This window comes from Aulonocara sp. 'chitande type north' Nkhata Bay, linkage group LG11, assembly GCF_057382095.1.
Source record: "Aulonocara sp. 'chitande type north' Nkhata Bay isolate Kocher_YH1m ecotype deep benthic linkage group LG11, A_spYH_male_GT1.1, whole genome shotgun sequence".
Taxonomy (NCBI): Eukaryota; Metazoa; Chordata; class Actinopteri; order Cichliformes; family Cichlidae; genus Aulonocara; species Aulonocara sp. 'chitande type north' Nkhata Bay.
In genome coordinates this window covers 18,176,831-18,195,637 of record NC_141354.1, presented here as the reverse complement: position 1 = coordinate 18,195,637, position 18,807 = coordinate 18,176,831, and the positions used below count along the sequence as shown (strand labels likewise).

The 18,807-nt window shown below is 39.4% G+C and overlaps 2 protein-coding genes across 2 annotated transcripts in view; both read left to right on the top strand.

The window, feature by feature from the left end:
- The window catches only part of mtbp (MDM2 binding protein), a 39,955-nt gene that overhangs the window by 6,937 nt on the left and 14,211 nt on the right, over window positions 1-18,807 (top strand). The window contains exons 8-12 of the mRNA XM_086310843.1: window positions 2,727-2,831; window positions 11,197-11,291; window positions 11,625-11,691; window positions 11,893-12,010; window positions 17,149-17,328. Coding sequence (XP_086166969.1) covers window positions 2,727-2,831; window positions 11,197-11,291; window positions 11,625-11,691; window positions 11,893-12,010; window positions 17,149-17,328 — 565 coding nt within the window. The remainder of the gene's footprint in view (window positions 1-2,726; window positions 2,832-11,196; window positions 11,292-11,624; window positions 11,692-11,892; window positions 12,011-17,148; window positions 17,329-18,807) is intronic.
- On the top strand, window positions 13,085-14,577 carry LOC147318762 (uncharacterized). The gene has a single exon (XM_086310844.1). It carries the CDS (start codon window positions 13,156-13,158, stop codon window positions 14,368-14,370), a length of 1,215 nt encoding a protein of 404 aa, XP_086166970.1. The 5' UTR covers window positions 13,085-13,155; the 3' UTR covers window positions 14,371-14,577.

Genomic DNA, 18,807 nt, shown 5'->3' with positions numbered 1-18,807 from the left:
TCAAGTTTTTTTTTTTTTTTTTACTGGGGCATGAAGCTTATTGAAGCCAAGTGTTAAAGAAGATTGCTGGAAATAATGAATCAATAAACATAAATTATAGCTTTATGGTGCAGTTTGTCAAATTTCTTTTGGCTGTCATATTCTTGACAGTTTTCCCTTCTCCTTGTCATGCTCATACAGTAGCCACTTGCTACTCACGAGGTAGGCCCACCATAATGCACACCTTACTTTATGATCCTTTTGACTTTTTAACTGCACCTGTCATTTAACTGAACATCATGTTGTTTCAGAAAGACTTGAAAGTAGCAGCTGAGACCATAAACACATCAGCAAAGTGTTTATGGAGGTCATAAATTGAGTGATATAAAGTGTATAAAGAAGCGACTAGCTGGCCATTAGAAAGAAAGCAGACTGAGATTCGATGGGGAAGAACTTCAACATCAATTTGAACAACTCTGCAGTGCTTTTGTGAAATAGAACAGGTTCCTCCAGTTTGGGCCAATAATCTCATGAATAGCATTTTAAAGAGTGAAGGTTATTGTAGCATCGCATTGATGCTAATTCTGAAATGAGGGTTTCACAGTCATGTGGATGTGGTGTTTAGGTGTCCTTATATTTGCTTGTTTCCATGCATTTCCTGCTTTCCTACAAAGTAACTGTTTTGGCGTCAAAGTAACCAGGCTGAGGTGATGTGACAGCATTTTTTTTTTCTGTTCCTACTCTGGAGATTACTTCAGGCACACTTGTTTTTTTTTGTCTTTAAGTGAAAACTCTGGCAGGTGCAGTAGTTTTCTTTTCTCTGGACCGAATTTGCCAATTTTGTGCTGTTCTTTCATGGCCCTCTGGGGAGAATCAGCAATCTGTTTCACTGTGAGGTTTCCTTGCATGTCTCGTACTGATGGTGTTTTTTTTGTTTGTTTTTTTTTTTTTTTTTTTTTTTTTTTTAGAAATCTGGGTGAGACTTTCAGGTCTTATTTTATGATTTTAAACACTGATCGGCTGAAAATATAGATCTTGTCTTTCTTGAAACGGCTCAAAGTAGTGTCTTTGTGTTTTAGTATGTGTGGGATTTTTTTGTTTTGTTTTTTTAATATTATAAAATGAAGGTGCAGTGTTGGTGACAGGCACAAGTCTGATATTTCTGAGATAGGAAATATTTTTAAGAACTAAACTGTATTTTTTTTAGTTTCTATTTTTTTCATTACTGTATGTTTTTCAGTTTGGACCTTAATGTTGGGAAAACTCTGCTTCTAATCTTTAAGTGAAAATATTAAAAACAGAAAAAACAAAATTGAAAATGGTTTATATAACCTTTATAAAATGACATCTCTCATCTAGAGCCTCTACTATAGACTGTATGTAAAAGCTGGACACGGACACTGGGCCATCGACCATGGTTCAGTGAAGTTGAGCTGAGCGATTTTGCTGTCACCATCTTGGTATTTTCAAACTGCATGTGACAAGTAAGAGGCAGATCTGAGAATCTGAGGAGCACAACGCAGGCTTGCCCTGAAGAAGCTACTTTATCAGCCTTGTTAACTCTACTGGGGGTCATCTTTCGTAAAGGGAACATTATCTTGTTCACTTTATAAAAGAAAGACGTTACCAAGGCTTCAGTCACATGGGCCAAGGGACCCATTGGCGATGCAACCCATTGCTATGGAAAAAATATGAATGACCTGACTGGTTTATGAGTGCGAGTGGTTGCTGGAGGATGATGACAGTTGCTAGATGAAAACCAGTTGTAAAGATGTATTAGGTTCTGCACTGAAAACCTCCTTGTGTTTGCTTTCATTGCTACCATTGCCATGGTCATTCATCATTTGCATTCGAAACTCTGCCTTTCGAAACTTGTCGGTGGTAGTGGTAAGGCACAGCTTTCAGTTTAGAGGTGACTGTTCTCTATTTCCTGTGGGAAACCAAGGACATTTGCAATCTCAAGGACATTTTTTTTTGGGGCACCAACTGATTTCATCCAGAATCATACAGCACCCTCCAGGAGCCACTGGCCAAACTGTCATGGAATAAACAATTAAATGAATAACTTTGCTGAGGCGATCACAGAACAATCTCTAGGACTGTGTAATGGACTGGAAGTCCCATAACCTTTTATACACCCAGACTTTCAAATTTTTATTTTTTAATTTTTTAAATTGAAACCAGAGGACTTAGAAAGAGTGCAGGTTTGGGGCACTCCTGCATTGTCCTCACTTTTAAGACTGGGAAGCTTTGACTATCTTTTGTGTACAGTCTGTGACCCTAACAGTAAAGTGTATAGACACCGTATGTTAGATTATCAACCAATGTGCTCCAAGTATGGTGCTCTAAGGCAGGCTCGCAGCGTCTCCTTCACTAAAGTGACCTTTTCTGAGTTGCTGCCCTCTGAACGAGTGAGTTCTAGAGACACTCAGTAAAAGCTTCAAGGTTTGGAGAAGCCAAACAAAGGAAAATTCCCAAAAGAATAAACCCTTCTCTGAGAGCAGCCAACACCATTTTACTCCCATTTGATACAGTTATGATGTCTCTATATGTGTTTGTGTACACGTAACTCCAAAGGGCACAGCTATGCCGAGTTATTTTTGAGATATTATTCAGACAAACACTGAAGCTGTAGCATTTGTTAAAATGCACTGATGTCAAACAGTTTGCATTTCTCTGTTGTAGGTTGTACAAATGTTTCTAACTGCATATACACTGACTGTGTCATGTATTATTTTTCTCCTCAGTGTGTGTCAGAACTCCGCTTTGATGGTTTTTCTCTGCATCAGATATCAGAGTCTGGTCTTTTGGAAGCTCCACACATGACCACTGACCACAAACTGCAGTCTGAGGTGAGCTCTGACTCCTAAGTTTCATTGGACCTTTTGTTGAATTGAACTTGAGATGACCTCAAACCAAACTTTGGAAGCATTTCACAGTTAATCAAAACAAGGCTGTCCTTTGGTGCTCAAGTTTTTGACAGCCAGCTCAGTAATCAGTTAACTATTTTCTCTGACTTTGTTTTCCAGAAAGTCAAATTAGTCCTTGTTGTGTCCTCCAACAAAGATTTAGTGCCCAGCTTGCGAGCAGCTGCTCACAGCAGCAGTCTTCCACCAGAGTGCTGTAGGGTGTGCACTTGATCCAAACTTTGTCAGTGAGAACGTCTTATATTTAGGGCCCGAGCACCGAGAGTGCGAAGGCCCTATTGTATCTGCTCCGTTTCTTATTATTATTATTCAGGCAAAACAAGGGCCTTTTTGAGGGCCTAAACATGCTCAAAAACTCATGAAATTTTGCACACATGCCAGGTCTGGTGAAAAATTTTGTATTTTAATGGTTTTACATATGAGCACTGGGAAATGGCTCTAGAGCGCCACCTATGCCTTGTTAAATGCAGCCCTACGACCACATCGTTTGAGCTACATGTATGAAATTTGGCACACATGTGTATCATGCCAAGACGAACAAAAAAGTCTGTGGGCCCATTGACGCAAACCCAACAGGAAGTCCGCCATTTGGAAGAGAAGGTGACATTTTGGCTCTAATTTTGCCATTTCCATGCCTCGAACTTTTGCGAACTCCTCCTTGGGGTTTCATTTCATAACCTTCAAATTTGGACAGTGTCAACTACACCCTTGTGCCATGTTAAATTGCGGAGCTTTTGAGTTTTCACAATACTATGAGGCCGTGGCGCCATGGCGAATTTCGATGACTCGCCATGAAAATCTTATTGCCTCTCATTTTGTCATACATTTTCTGACCTTGACCAAAGTGAACACATATGATAAGGCTCCACCCCTGAACATATTTCAACTGCCATATTTGACATCAAGGACAGCGCCACCTAGTGGGAACAGGAAATGTCATGTTTTACACTTTGGGGTACAGTATAGTGATGGGTGACATCTGCAGCCTCAAATTTCTCCAGAAAAGCCTTAAGGAGTTGGTCTTGGGTTACAGTGAAAACTGTGACTTTTCGAAAAAGGGTGTGACCCCAGCAGCATGGCGAACTTTGATGTCACACCATGAAGAAAGAAATTAGTATAACTCAATGAAATCCAGTCTGATCAGTACCAGACTTTACAGGCATGATGTCAGACCCACCCTGAACAGATTGATGTGCCCATTGTCGGAAATACGGACAGCGCCACCTAGTGGCAACAGGAAATGTCATGGCTTTAATTTTGTTGTACTGATTTTCACAGGTTCATCGTGGCCACCTCAAAAGCGGTGAATATCAACATCAGTCCCTCGTGATGCGTCAGTGCAAAAATTGTGACTTTAAACTGAACGGCGCACCCTGGTGGTAACGCGGTTCACCATGAAAGATGAAGTGGCTTTTGAGGGGCTTGGAAAGTTTATAGAGGCTTGAAATTTGGCACACACCTCCAAATGGATGTAGGCTTTGTTGTCATGTGATCATTTTCATTGAATAGCGCGAAATTGCTCCACAGCGCCCCCTACAAAATTTCAAAACATCAGCCCCAGCTCTGTGTTTCATCTATGATTCTGAAACCTGGTAAGCTTATGGAAAATATCAAGATGTACAAAAAAGTCTCTTGGAGCAATATCCCAAATCCAACAGGAAGTCAGCCATTTTAAAATTAATGTGTAATTTTGGCGGCATTTTCCCCTCTTTTCAGGCTTCATACTTTGACGAACTCCTCCAAGGGATTTCATCATATTGAACCATTCTCCAGTGTGTGGAATCTAAAGACCTTTGTGATGTTAAATTGCGAAGCTTTTTACGTTCAAGGAAACGGGGTGGTCATGGCGGCACGTGGAGTTTCAATCACTCGCCAAAAAGCAGTAATATGCTGTCACTCAAAGACACAAAGTCCAATCTCTCCCAAAGGTCGCAGGCGTGATGAGACCCGAGCTCGGAAATGTTTGTTATGCCCTTTGTCTATAATGGTTAGAGCGCCACCTAGTGGGACGACTATACTCATGGTTGAACCAAATGAAATGTTAACTGGTGGTTAAATGCATGAATTCCATCAATGTGACATCAGATCGGACGTGCTGGTTTCAGGTGTTGGGCATGGCTCGACACGCCGGGGTGCGAGGGCCCTCATAACGCTGCTTGCAGCTTTAATGAGAATTGTAATGCAGCTTGAGAAAAGACTACTCTCTGTGTGTGTTTGTGCAAACTTCAGGGTAAAGTTTTGGCAGAGCAGATAATAGCCCAGTTTGTATTACTGTAGAGCCAGTCTTGCTTTCAAGCCGTCCAGTAGAACGAACCCCCCACTGTCTATTTCCAAATGAGAAGCGTCACGTCCTGGTTGACCTTTATTCACACTGTGCAACCTGTGACAGATGATCCATCAGTCAGATAAATCAAATGTATTTTATAAGCCAAATTATTGCCAACCTTTTATGTACGTATGACTTTGCCACCAGAAAATGACACAGAAATAAAGATTTATTATCTCATTGAGGCAGGCCAGTGGTGAAGGCTTCTTCCATGGGAAATCTTTTTCCTGCTTTGCAGTCTGATTTTTTTAATATATAATTTGTAGAGTATTTTTAATGGAGTTATATCACTCGGCACTCACTCTCCGGAACTGAGAAGCTGTTACTGAGCTGTCAGCTCATCTCGATGTCTCCATCCACTCTGAGTCTAGCCTCAGTTAATGTCTGTGTGTCAGAACTGTTGATTGTACATGACAGATATGAGTTCATGCCAAAACTTTAAACTGGTTCACATAAATATCATGTTTGTGTTCTCTGACAATATATTTAACGCAGTGTTTACAGAACTCTTAATTTTATTAATATGCTATCAGTAAATAATAAGCCACATGTATAAACTGCAGGCTATATACAACGTCTGCTTTCAGCTCACTGTTATCACAAATGACAAAAAGCTTAGACTTGTTTTTCATATACAGTCGTATATAATAGATAGAAAATAAAACTGGGAATCTTTTGGCATTTTTTAGCCTCATTAGCAGCACGCAGCACACTGTGATGGTAAAAATCTCCAGAACTATCTAATGGATTGCCATTTGGTTTAGACATTGCTGGTCTGCTTGGAAAGACCCACTGTGATCCTGCTTTAAATAGCTGGGGGGCTGCACACTCACCGGCCAAAGGTTGCAGACTTGTCAGAAACTCTGCAAAATAATAAGAAAAGAGGAAAATGCAGGCAGAGAGTAGGATATCAGCAGAAGGGATGATTATAGGGGATGTTGATAGGAGTAACTTTTTTCAAATAAATATATACATGTTTATTTAATGTGGAATCCAGTGTAGTATACCTTTTTAATTTAGGTAGGTAGTCTTGGTTATGACCATATTTGTGAAGCTAATAAAATTCGTGCCAGCCTGTGCCATACTGTGTATCAGCCAAATATCACGGATGAGTTTGATTCTCAGTGACCCCGACCTCAAGGACAAAGTCGTAGTCAAAGAGCAATTTTTCTGAAAATCTTGTAAATGCAATAACTTGAGAACGAAGCGGCATAGGAGGTTCAAATTGATACCATAGGTACAGTTCGGTCCATAAATATGTGGATATCATAAACATTTTTCTAATGTTGTAATTTTATAATTTTCTGGTAGAGGTTGATCTTGGTTTTGTCTGTCCAAGAATTTTTTTCCAGAACTGTGACGGCATTTTTAGATGTTTTTTCTTTTAGCAATGTCCAATCTAGCGTTTCTATTCTTGAGGCTTATGAGTGGCTTGCAACTTGCAATGAAACCTCTATATTTACTTTTATGCAGTCTTCTCTTTATGCTAGACTAGGATATGGGCACGCCTACCTCCTGGAAAGTGTTGTTCACTCTGTTTGTGCAGTTTACGGATGGCTTGTTTCACCTGCTCCTTCTACTGCATGTTGTCTGTTCACAGCAAAGCCTTCCACCACACCTCAAATCAACGCCCGGCATTTTATCTGATTAATTGATAATGACATAATGATGGAATTGCCCACATCTGCCCATGAAATAGCCTTTGAGTCAACTGTCCAATTTCATTTGGTCTCTTGTAAAGAGAGGGTGGCACATCTTAAGGAACTAATCCCTTCATCCATTTGTAATGTGGATACCCTCAAATAAACACTGAGAGTCTACGCATTATGTCCATGTCCATAAATGGAATAGGTTTCAATAAAGAGGTAAAAACTTGTCAGTGTCCAAATATATATGGACCTAACTGTATGTCTACAAAAAATCTTGGCCGACAAGTTTTCCGAAAATCTTTTGAATGCAATAACTTGAAAACAGAGTTATCTTGGATTAACAAATTGATACCACAGATGAATCTACTAAACCTCTCAGACGAGTTTAGAAAATAACAATTTATCATAGTTACATTAATCTACCCGATTTCGTGGTAAGAACAGGTGTGTTTGAAGCTTCCTACTTATACCAAAAAAGTACTTTGGAGTCCAGTATTGCACATAAACTGATCTGAACTGGAACCCGTATGCCAAGAACTTTCATCTACTTCATCACAAGAGAATACTGAAGAAATAAAAGCATTTCTGATGTTTCACTTACAAACAGCCGGGCCTTGTGGGATGAAAACATAAAACATGTCTAAAGATTTTCTGGATGTATATGTAATATTTAATAGCTCATCTGGTTAATTACTCTAGGAACTCAGCTTTCAGTGTCATTTTCATGGCATATAAGATAAAAGCTAACATGTTATCGAGTTGAGGAGAATATTAGTCCCAAAACCCTTTGGTCATAAAGGAATGTCCAACTCTAGTTCTTACTATAATAATGGCAATCACAGAAAGTGGCAGTATTCTCAGTGGTTTATATCTATGATGGTTTTATTATTTCTTATTCCTGGTTCTTACTCAGCCATTTGCCTTTAAATTGATATGGTGAATAAAGTCACTAAGGCTCATACCCTATTAAGATCTACTGAGACCTGGGAATGATGTGTTATACAACTTGTATTTACAGGGGATTTGTGCCAGTGCATCGGCCACCAACACCAGTTGTGCCTTTTAGAGTTTTATTTATCTCTAAGAGCAGAACTGTAATGTGATGAACTTTCACTAACATTTAGAATCTGAGGTTGTGGCTTTGGCCAAGTGTGTGTTCTGCTACTTGTTGTCTATAGTTTAAAGAACCACATTTACAGACAGTGTATTCTGTACTAAACATGATGGTATTATATTACATTGTAAAGCTTTGTTGTGAGTTTTCTTATGTAGATTAATACATGCAATAATGAAAACTCATCGATTAGCTGATAATGTCTATACTTACACAATCGGAGTACCTTTAACATTCATTGGATTAGCAGTAAAGACAGTTTCAAAGTTTTCTGATCTACTCATTAAAGAAAAATAGTCTTGTTTTAATGAGTCTTAACATTATAATATTACAATACATGTTCTGTGTTATACATGTATAATATCTGTAACCACTGTCTGCTATGTGAGTTTGTGTTTGGCACCAGATACTATGTGTGTTGTTGTGTTCACTTATTGTTCAGTTTAAGCAGAGTTTGAGAGTTTGTCTGTGCATGCTGCTCATTTATGCGTCTATGGAGAATGAGAGTGAATGTGTGTGGGTTTCATCAGATCTTTATACAGAGAAGCAGATGGCAGTGATTGTTTTGGCACACAATTAAAAAAAAACAGCTCTGAGGACAGCAAAACTATCACATCTCCACACTGCTGGGATAAATGACTGTGCAGCGACTTGTACTCAGACAAACACACTAAACTAGGTTCAGACAGAAACTATTAGTTAGACCTCCTCACTGTCAGGAGTAAGTGACATTATAATTACTAGCACTCAGTGAAGGGAGAGGCCACAGAATTGACTTTTCATTTTCTTGATACCAGCCCTCATGTAACTGAAACTATAACATTAAAAACACATTTGAATTAACAGTCAAAAAAGACACGCTTAAAGTGTCGTTGAATGGAAAGGGAGTCCTCTTAGTGGAACATTTTTGCAATTATCATTAACTTTAAAAATATTGTTGAACAAAATGTAATATTACCGTTATCATAGACTAAAAGGTAGACTTTTTGCCTGCTGTATATTCTGGATGCATCTGGGTAGAGAGCACCAATAATCTAAGTAATTGCAAATCTATTTCACTCATTTCAAACAACATGGAAGTAAATGCACCAAAACCATTTCTATTCTGTAAGTGTATCATCCAGAGAGCTGTACTGTATATCAGGAAAAATGCTATTAGTGAATTTTCTCAGGCATTTCCGTCTGCCCTACAGCATATTAAAATAACAACTTTTAATCTCTTTAAGTGACGTTTTAAAGAGAGCATCAACCCTGTTTGTCAAGACAGGGAAAGGGCTTCACATTGCATTGTCTTTGGGGTTTTAAAGCATTCAAACATTCAGACCTTTAGACTTTGTTCGCTCCCACACAGCTTATCCTGCAGTGGAAGTTGGTTGGTAAGTGGTGGAGACCTCCTTTGAGTTTTTGCCAGTAACAAACAAGCAGGAACACTTGTTGAGGGCTAATGTACTAAAGTTTTACAGTAGACATTTTGCTTTTTGTTACCTCTTCATCTTATTTTACTGATTTGATATATATTTGTTTGTTGTTGAACTTATTGAACCAGCAGGAACATGTGAGAGATTTATTTATATCCAAGAGGTGTTTATGCCATGTCAGCGTATGTCAGGAAACAACCTTATACTTCCTCCTCCCACCACTTTTGAACTGCTTGTTGACAGTCTTTATGCACGGGTGTTAGAATATACAAAAAAGTGGTTACTGATGTGAATACAGTGAGTGGGTGAGTGATATTTTATGGAAAAAAAATCTAATGTTAGAAGTCAGTCACCCAACCACAAAGTCAAACACACGGGGGTTCTACTAGGTATGCCCATATCTAGTCTTTGTTTAAAGGACTGAATATTCTCAAGCTTCCGATGAGGCGTTTTTCTCCGAAGCTGTTGAGAAGTTGTGGGTTGGATAGCGTCTTCCTTTCTCAACAGCACTGCTTGTTTTCCCTGAAGAGCGGAAAAAGCTACATCATTACATTTAGCAGCACCTAGCTGAGAATTTGCATGAATCAGTTTCCCATATGTCTGATAAAGTTGTGGGTTCAGTCACAGCGATTTTATCTCTATGTTTTGTCTAAATTGTTGCTAAATATACGATTAGTCATTGTTAGGCAGTGAAGGAGTCTGTGCCTTCACAGAAAACCTGTTATAGCTCAGAGCAGAGCTGTCTAATGAACAATAGAGCTCAGTCAGACAAAATCAGATTTATACGAATGATGTTCAATGTCATATTATGACTGCTGAAGCGTGCAGTCTTAAACTCTTACAAAGTGTGCTTTCAAGTGAACATAATGAGGACAGTTGAATATTGGAGGTCTTAATAATCTCTCTTCAGGTCACTGCGTTAGTCAGAGGCTTCACTGAACTGAACAAGGGATTTATAAATGTTTCCAGCTTTCTTAAGCTCTAATTTTGACCCAAGATCATTTAAATCTTCATGTAGATTAGACTTAAAAAAGTTTGACATTCAATAAATTATGAGACTGCCAATTCCAGTGAAATTCAATCAGGGTTTATAAACAAGAGATGTCGCGTCAGAATTGTGTTCAATGTCAGTCTTTGCACATTAAATCATGACAAAACCTAAAGGTGTATCGAGGCCCCTCCTCACTTCTAGCAAAATATGGCATTGATAGAACAACGGCAGTAGTCAGGTGTTAGTGTTGTTTTTAATGTTTATGATAATCTTGGGGAATTTTGTTTAAGGATTATTTTTTTTATATGAGGGATATGTGATGGGTTAAACCAGAGGTGTCAAACATAAGGCCCGGGTGCCGTAATTGGCCTGGCAACGACTGGACAGCGTTGGAAAATTTAAAGGAGTTGACAGATTTTGATCTTTTAACTGTATTTTCATAGATTTTGGTGCTTTTCCCATTGATAAAGACCTCCACCCCATTTCCAGTCATATTACACCAAAGTACAAGGACATTTTTTGTGAATTAAAGAAAACTTTATACTTTAAATTTATAATTACATGACAGACATTTCTGTGTCCGCAATGATCTACCAGTCGCTTTTCTATATGTTTATCGTGTAATTTCACTGGTCTCGCCCACTTCACATCAGAGTGGGCTGTATGTGGCCCACAGTGTAAAATGAGTTTGACATCGCTGATTTAAATGGAGTTGAAGGCTGTACTCTGTGAAAAATATGATCTATTTTAATCATGTTGTCTTTTCTGTTTCTTTTCTTGATTCATTTGCAGGTCTTTCATTACTATGCGCCAGTTTTAGATTTGGTTCAGCTGGTTAATCTGTCAGACCTGCCAAGCTTCCTGATCTCCAGCGCCCAGTTTGAACTGTATCCTTATTTTAAAGTGTCTGTATCTGTGTGTTTGTATGAATGCTTAAAAATAAAAATAGAATATCATAACTTTTGCTTCCATCACCTGCTCAAATGAAACAGCTGCAGGATTAGGTAAGATTTTAGTATGTGTCACACACAAACAGCTTGGCTGTCAGAAACCAAAACAGTCATGGCTATTAATATACATTTTTAAAATTGTTGATAACAAAATAGCTTCTCCCCCCCCCCCCATTATTTCATTGTTTTAAGACTTTTTCTGTCTTTGAAAGGTGGTTTTATAACTTTTGTGCCTCAATATTGTGCTGTTCCTTCACAAATGACAAACAGATGCCTTTCTGGGATGTCTGTGAAAGCTAAACTTTTGTTGAACCAGCTGCGATCACTGTGTGGAAAGGTACGAGTAACTTAGCTGTGCTCTTACATGTACAAAAGTCTGCTACAGAAAGATCCGCCTAACCAAAGGAGCCTGTTCATTACATTAAAGCTCTTCCAAGATCACAAATTCAGAATGTTCATGATTAATCATATATATCGATCATAAATGACGTTGGTTGGGGACTGTGTGTATGCCAATCTGCTGTATTTCTGTTTCTAGGTCGGAGCTTTGTTCAGTCTGTCCTGTGTAATCACTCCCATTGCACAGCCTGCAGCCAGCCAACTCAGCTCCCAGCGCTGGAGAGAATCTCTATCTAGGAGACCAAAGTCTTTACCAGGTAAAACTGGAGTGTCACAGTCGCTTTGGCAACAACAAAAAAGAGCTGTCTCTCCTGCAGGGAAGTACTGGTATAGGTAATAAAGTTATAAAGTTCTCCATTGGGAAGGCTCTGAAGTGGTGCTGAATAGATATACAAGATAATGCTTGAAACAACAACAGTTTTTGGCAATGATGCACCAAGAAGAAACATTAGGATGAAATAATAGTCATACAAAATGTGAGTTATTTTTCAGTTCTGCAGTGAAGCATAGGGATGGGTATTGATAAGATTTTCACGATTCCGATTCCATTTTCGATTCTGTTTAAAAGAGCAGTTATGTCACCATGAATCTGTGGACGGGTAATATCCATATTTTGATTTATGATTTTCTGGAGTTAAATGGGAACCAAAGCATATTTTCAAACGTGTTATATGCTATAAAATACTTTTAAAAATTAGGTGAGGGAAATAAAAAATCATTTTTTCTATGTTTGAGTCACAGTAACTTTGATACAGTAACATCTGCAGTAATATTTACAGCTCTGATGACATCTCACCAGTGTTAGCTTTATTTTGACACCAAGACTATTTACACAGAGTTTGTAATTGCAGAGAAATACATTTATTTTGGTCATTTCCTTTTCAAGCAGGAAGCTCACCCTTCTTGGTATACACTTTAGATGAATACAGAGTTTTTAATTAAATACATATTCTTTAAATAATGTTCCCTTTTAGAAAAAGTAGGATAATTAAAAAAAACAAAACATTTATTATAGCTCTGTCACGTAGAAAAAAACCTGTCTTTTTTCTGTGGTCTGTTATATAACATTAGGGGTGTTCGTGGCAATGAACTTTTTAATCGACTAAGCGGGTCAAGTAAGAAACACTTAAATATTAAGTTACATTTGAAAACTGTTTAAAAAAAAACATATCCCCATTCCACATTCCAAAATGTCATGTGACAATCTGATTGTCTTAGGAGTGATGATGTCACAAGGATGTCACAAGGATGTCACAAGGATCCTTTGAAGTTTTTCTATAAATAGGGGTGAGAAACGGCAATTTTCAGTTCGTTTCTTCGCAGCCTTTGTGTTTGCAGCCTTCAAACGTTCACTACAGAAAATTTTGGAAACCTCTCAGAGTCATCGGATACAAACGCCAACATGTATCCAAGATTACGGCAACCGAGACAAAAAGATTTCGCCGCCTCTCCTTCCACGCGTGGCCGGCCAATTTCTCCAAATGGCCTCTTATCCATCCAAAGGGCATTACAGGAGAGTAGGAATGAAAACAACCATCTCCAGAACAAAATTCGACAAATTGAAGAAGAAAAACTTCACCTGGAGAAGAAGTGCTTACAGATGGAAGCACAAAACAAACACCTGGAAGAAACACTACAGCGCCAGCCCGACATCAACATTATTAATGAGGGCTGGGGGATCAAGTTTGCTCAAGCCAGAGAGCAGATTGTATCCCTCATCAAAGAAAACAAGAAAAAGAGCGCTGAAGTTAAAGATATGTCCGAGCAGCTTCAAGGCAGGAAAGCGACGATTGATAAAATGGAGTGGGATCTGCAATACATGGACCAAATGAATCACCTGCTCCAAAGAAAGCTTGATGAAGCTGAAGAAAAAAATAAAGAAGTCCTCCAACAGAAGGAACAACAGGACACAAAGCAAAAAGACCTGCAGCGCGAGCTCCAAGGCATGCAGGAAAAGTACGGAATGGTGAAGGCAGAGTTGGAACAAACATTGGTCCAAAATAAAGACCTTCAAGAGAAAGAGCAACAGAAAGAAAGACTGACAGAAGAAAAGTGCATTATCAAGGACTTTGAGAGTAAAAATCAAAAGTTGCAAGGATTCTGTGATGAACTGAAGGTCAAAACAAGTGAGCTGGAGGGAGAAAAGGAAACACTAGAAAAACGATGCTCACACATGCAGAAAAAGATTGATCACATGGCGAAAAACAACTCAGAGCTCATTAAGGGGATATTGTTGGAATTCAACAACTTGAAGCGGGAAAACACAGAAATGCAGGCCCAAAAGCAAAAACAAGACAAAACGCATGAGGACCTGCAGTGTACGCTCCGCGATATCCAGAAAAGAAATGAGCAGCTAGAAGGCCTGCACAAAGAAGATCAAGTGAGAAATGCAGACCTGCAGAAGGCAAAGCTGACACAGGAGGCAACATCCAAAGACCTCAAAGAAAAGCTTGAAGAAACACAAGCAACATTAGAACAGGTGGAACAAACATGCAAGAAACTTGAGAGGCAAAACACAGAAACCATCGATGAGTTGAGAACCCTCATCCTGGACAAAAAGGCGCTCGTGGAAAAGTCCATGAAAAAGAAGAAAAGATTCTTCAGCTTTTTCCGGTAGAGGGACAATACTGCTTCTTCAACTGATGTAGCCTCGTCTTGCTCCACCTCTGTTCACCCCCCAACCAGTCCCGGCAGTTGACTGCCCCCTCCTGAGCCTGGTTCTGCCGGAGGTTTCTGCCCGTTTAAAGGCAGTTTTTCCTCCCCACTGTCGCCAAGTGCTTGCTCAGAGGGGATTGTTGGGGTTTTCTCTCCTCTACCTTGTTTCGTTATTTACTTGTTAACTTTTTGAACTTACCTCATTTAACCTTGTTTCGTTATTTACTTGTTAACTTTTTGCTCTTACCTCATTTAACCTTGTTTCGTTATTTACTTGTTAACTTTTTGCTCTTACCTCATTTAACCTTGTTTCGTTATTTACTTGTTAACTTTTTGCTCTTACCTCATTTAACCTTGTTTCGTTATTTACTTGTTAACTTTTTTGAACTTACCTCATTTAACCTTGTTTCGTTATTTACTTGTTAACTTTTTGCTCTTACTTCGTTTTACCTTGTTTCTTTATTTACTTGCTTGTTTAACTGTTTTTCAACTTATCTAACAAAATAAAACAGTTGAATTTATCCTTTGAGTATTGTTCATCTAATCTTTACAGAGTTTTTCCAAAACACTTTCAAACATTCAGATCATACGTGCGTGTGTGAGTGTCACAGGTGATATGGTGTCACTAGTCCGGTCATCATGTTTAGGCTCATTCACTCCAGAATTATTTATGCCAAATCTTTAAAACAGTGTCACAGCACACACTTTTCAATCACACAAACGCAGGATTAATTCTTTGCAGTATTTTATCTGATTTATTATGAGAATGTCACGCCTGATCATTTGCACCCACAACATCAAAAATGGGGGCAAAGGGGAGGAGACCACGTTTAATCGATTATAACACGAGGTCAGAAATATAAGTGCTGACATGAGTAGTGTCCACAGAAACCTCTGAATCTCAGCTAAAAACTCATGTAAACCATGTCTACAAACACCAAACAAAGCAAAGACACCAGACAGTTAAAAGAGCAGTTACTGCACCATGAATCTGTGGACAGGTAATATCCATATTTTGATTTATGATTTTCTGGAGTTAAATGGGAACCAAAGCATATTTTCAAAGGTGTTATATGCTATAAAATACTTTTAAAAATTAGGTGAGGGAAATAAAAAATCTATTTTTCTATGTTTGAGTCACAGTAACTTTTAAAGTGTTTGTGCTAATAACATCATGTACAGTAAGACAGGCATGGAGAACAGCACTGACTGGGCGAGCCTTTGAACAGATGACATACAGTTCAATTCAACATATAACACTTTATTAAGAATGAACAAGCATCTAAGTAAAATCTATTTATTTAGTCTATCATCTGTGATATTATTATGTACAATTATAATGTATTGTTCACCTCTCTTAAATAAACAGGCAGCCTTAATGTATGAAATATTCATTCATTAAAACACTAAAATTTGTCTGTTGTCTCAGTGGCTGATAGTGCCCACAGGCATCAATAGCTTGAAATAGCTTGAAGCTATTTATAATTTTTATGTTTAATGGGTGGGTGCTCACGATAAACAGATTTTGAATGAAAGCCCGGGAACTTCAGTACCACAAAAAGTGGCTATTCTCTGTGCCCATATGGATCAGTCCCTCTTATTACCATTATTCCCTTAAGCCTCAAGTTGGTTAGTTAACGATTCGATTCTTTATCGATTCTCTTATCGATTCTTTTTAAAAAAAGGAGAACACTAAGTTCAATTAGCTTAGAACTTCGTTTTATATCTTCTCTTTGAACAAGATAGAAATTTAGGAGTAACATGGCCTTACAAACCCAACAGTGAGATCTTAAGAGATCCACAGCCTATGGCTCTTCAATGGGGTGTCACAGGGTCCCCAGAAAAAAAAATTGTAAATGTAAAATAATAAAATAAATATTCTTCTGTAGCAATAACAAATTATAACATAAATTATTCAGTAGCAATTACACAAGAATATCCAGTAATGTCCCTGCCTACAATTAAACACATTCACTTACCTAAAATTGGGGGCATCTGCTGTGGCAAATGGGTTCAAGCCTTTTACCACAAACTTAGTCACTGTTCGGTGACATTCGTCTATCCTGGCCTGAAAGGAGACGCTACCGGTAGACTGCAGCGAGAACTGCCAGCATCTGAGCCAGACTCTGTCTGTCTCTCTCATCATGGTCACCTAAATGCACAGTAATGGCAGGTTTTGTAATAAGGCAGATCGCGCTAACATAATATGCACTGTTAGCTGATTATTTACCTGCCGCATTAACGGAAGAGGACGTGCAAACGTTACCGCTGCTGCTGGGTTGAGATTCACGAGTCCGGAGCGGAATTAAAAACACGACATTCATTTAAGGTCATCACGCGTTTTGTGAGCAAATGCTTTTGCATAATCGTAGTGTTTCCTCCCTTAAATGAAATATCTACTTTACAAGTATTGCAAGTTGCCCTGTTGTCATCCGTTCTCGTAAAGTATAACCAAACTTTAGAGCGTTTGAGCTGCTTACGCGCCGTGTTTCCTGCCAGGTAAATGACGCTCCGCAACGTGGTGACGTCATTCGGGGCGACTGGAATCGATAAGGGAATCGTTTGCAAAAATGGCAAACAACTCCATGGAATTGAAACAGTGGGAACCGGTTCTCAACAAGAACCGGTTTTCGATACCCATCCCTAGTGAAGCATAATAGAAAGATTAAAAAAGAAAAAAATAAACTTCTGAGAGCAGTCGATATAAGTAACAAATGCTCCTGTCTTTCTTTTCTTTTAGTGCCCGATGTTGAGGTCAAAGGTGAGAGTGCTGCCTACTTCCTGTTGGTCCAGGGCTCGGACAACGCTGAGCGTGAAGCCTGCAGGGTCAGGATGCTGCACTCAGACAGTCAAATTAATGGAGCGGCTGCCATGGCAACTGTGTCCGCATTACTGAGAGAGAAGCCTCTGTCATCATCAGGTATTTTATGTGGAAAAACTTGTAGGCGGGCGTCTGTAGCCATTTTCACAGATCCACTTCTGCACTGCACTTTCATAGGCATTAGGAAACAGATGTGCATGTAATAATATGTTTTCGACTCAGTCTGATTGGATATCACATGGCCTTTTACCTGCCTGCCATCTAGTACAAAGCTTGTGTGATGTCTAATTACACTCATGTCGGAATAGAGCAAGATCCCGGGTTGCGGGGTCAGCAGCCTAAGCAGGGAAACCCACATCTCCCTCTCCCCAGTGGCACATACCTGGAACACCTCCCCCAGGAGGTGCCCAGGAGGCGTCCTTGTCAGATGCCCAAACCACCTCAACCTTTCGATGTGGAGGAGCAGCACCTCTACTCTCCCGGATGGCTGAACTTCTCAACCTATCTATACAGGAGAAGCCAGCCACCCTCTGGAGGAAGCCCATTTCTGCCGCTTGTTTCCATGATCTCGTTCTTTCGGTCACCACCCACAGCTCGTGACCATAGGTGAGGGTAGGGATGTAGATCAACTGGTAAATTGAGAGCTTCGCTTTTATACTCAGCTCTCTCTTCAATACGACTGACCGGTGCAGCGTCCGCCTCACTGCAGCCGCAGCACCAAACCGTCTGTCGATCTCCTGCTCCCTTCACCTGTCACTCGTGAACAGGACGCCGAGATACTTGAACTCCTCCACTTGGGGCAGGAAACCGTCCCTGACTCATAGTGGGCACTCCACCCTTTTCTGGCTAAGGACCATGGCCTCAGATTTGGTGGAGCTGATTCCCATTCCCACCGCTTCACACTCGTCTGCGAACCGTTCCAGTGCGTGCTGGAGGCCATCACTTGATGAATCCAACAGAACCACATCATCTACGAAAAGCAGAGATGAGATTCTGACACCACCCAGGTGAAAGCCTTCCGCCACTTGGCTAAATCTATTTAGAACTATTTCATATTGCCATTGTTTTTACTGTACGTTGTTTGTAACATATAGGCATACAGGGAATGGCATATGGGGATTCTAAATATTGCAATATAGTTTGTATCCAAATATCATGTCACATTTGACCTCTGATCCCACTTTTACCTTTTACATCTGCACTACAAACTTCTTAAAGCAAAGCAAGTGAATATTGAACAAAACAAAAATTCCTTTAAAAGTAAATACTGCCCAGAGAACGAGCTGCCTTGGCACAGCTCTGTGGTCTGAGTGCTTCTTGTTATTATTAGTTCCTGTTTGCAGTGAACCCAATCATTGTCTCTTAAAAAAGGTTTCAAACATGGCTGTTCTTGGGCAGGTGGATGTATTGGATGTTTAATCATGATGGACAACATTGGGAATGGTATTTTGGGTATAGTAAGTGTGATTATAAAAAGGGTTTTAAGCAAACTTACTTGACCCTGTGAGTTCTGTGTCACAGCTTCAACTAAACAAGTGGTCAAACTGAAATAAAAAGTCTCTTAATTTCATGTCCCCT

Excerpts from the sequence above, each read along its gene's own strand:
- LOC147318762 (XM_086310844.1), top strand. The coding sequence starts at position 13,156 with ATGTATCCAAGATTACGGCAACCGAGACAAAAAGATTTCGCCGCCTCT.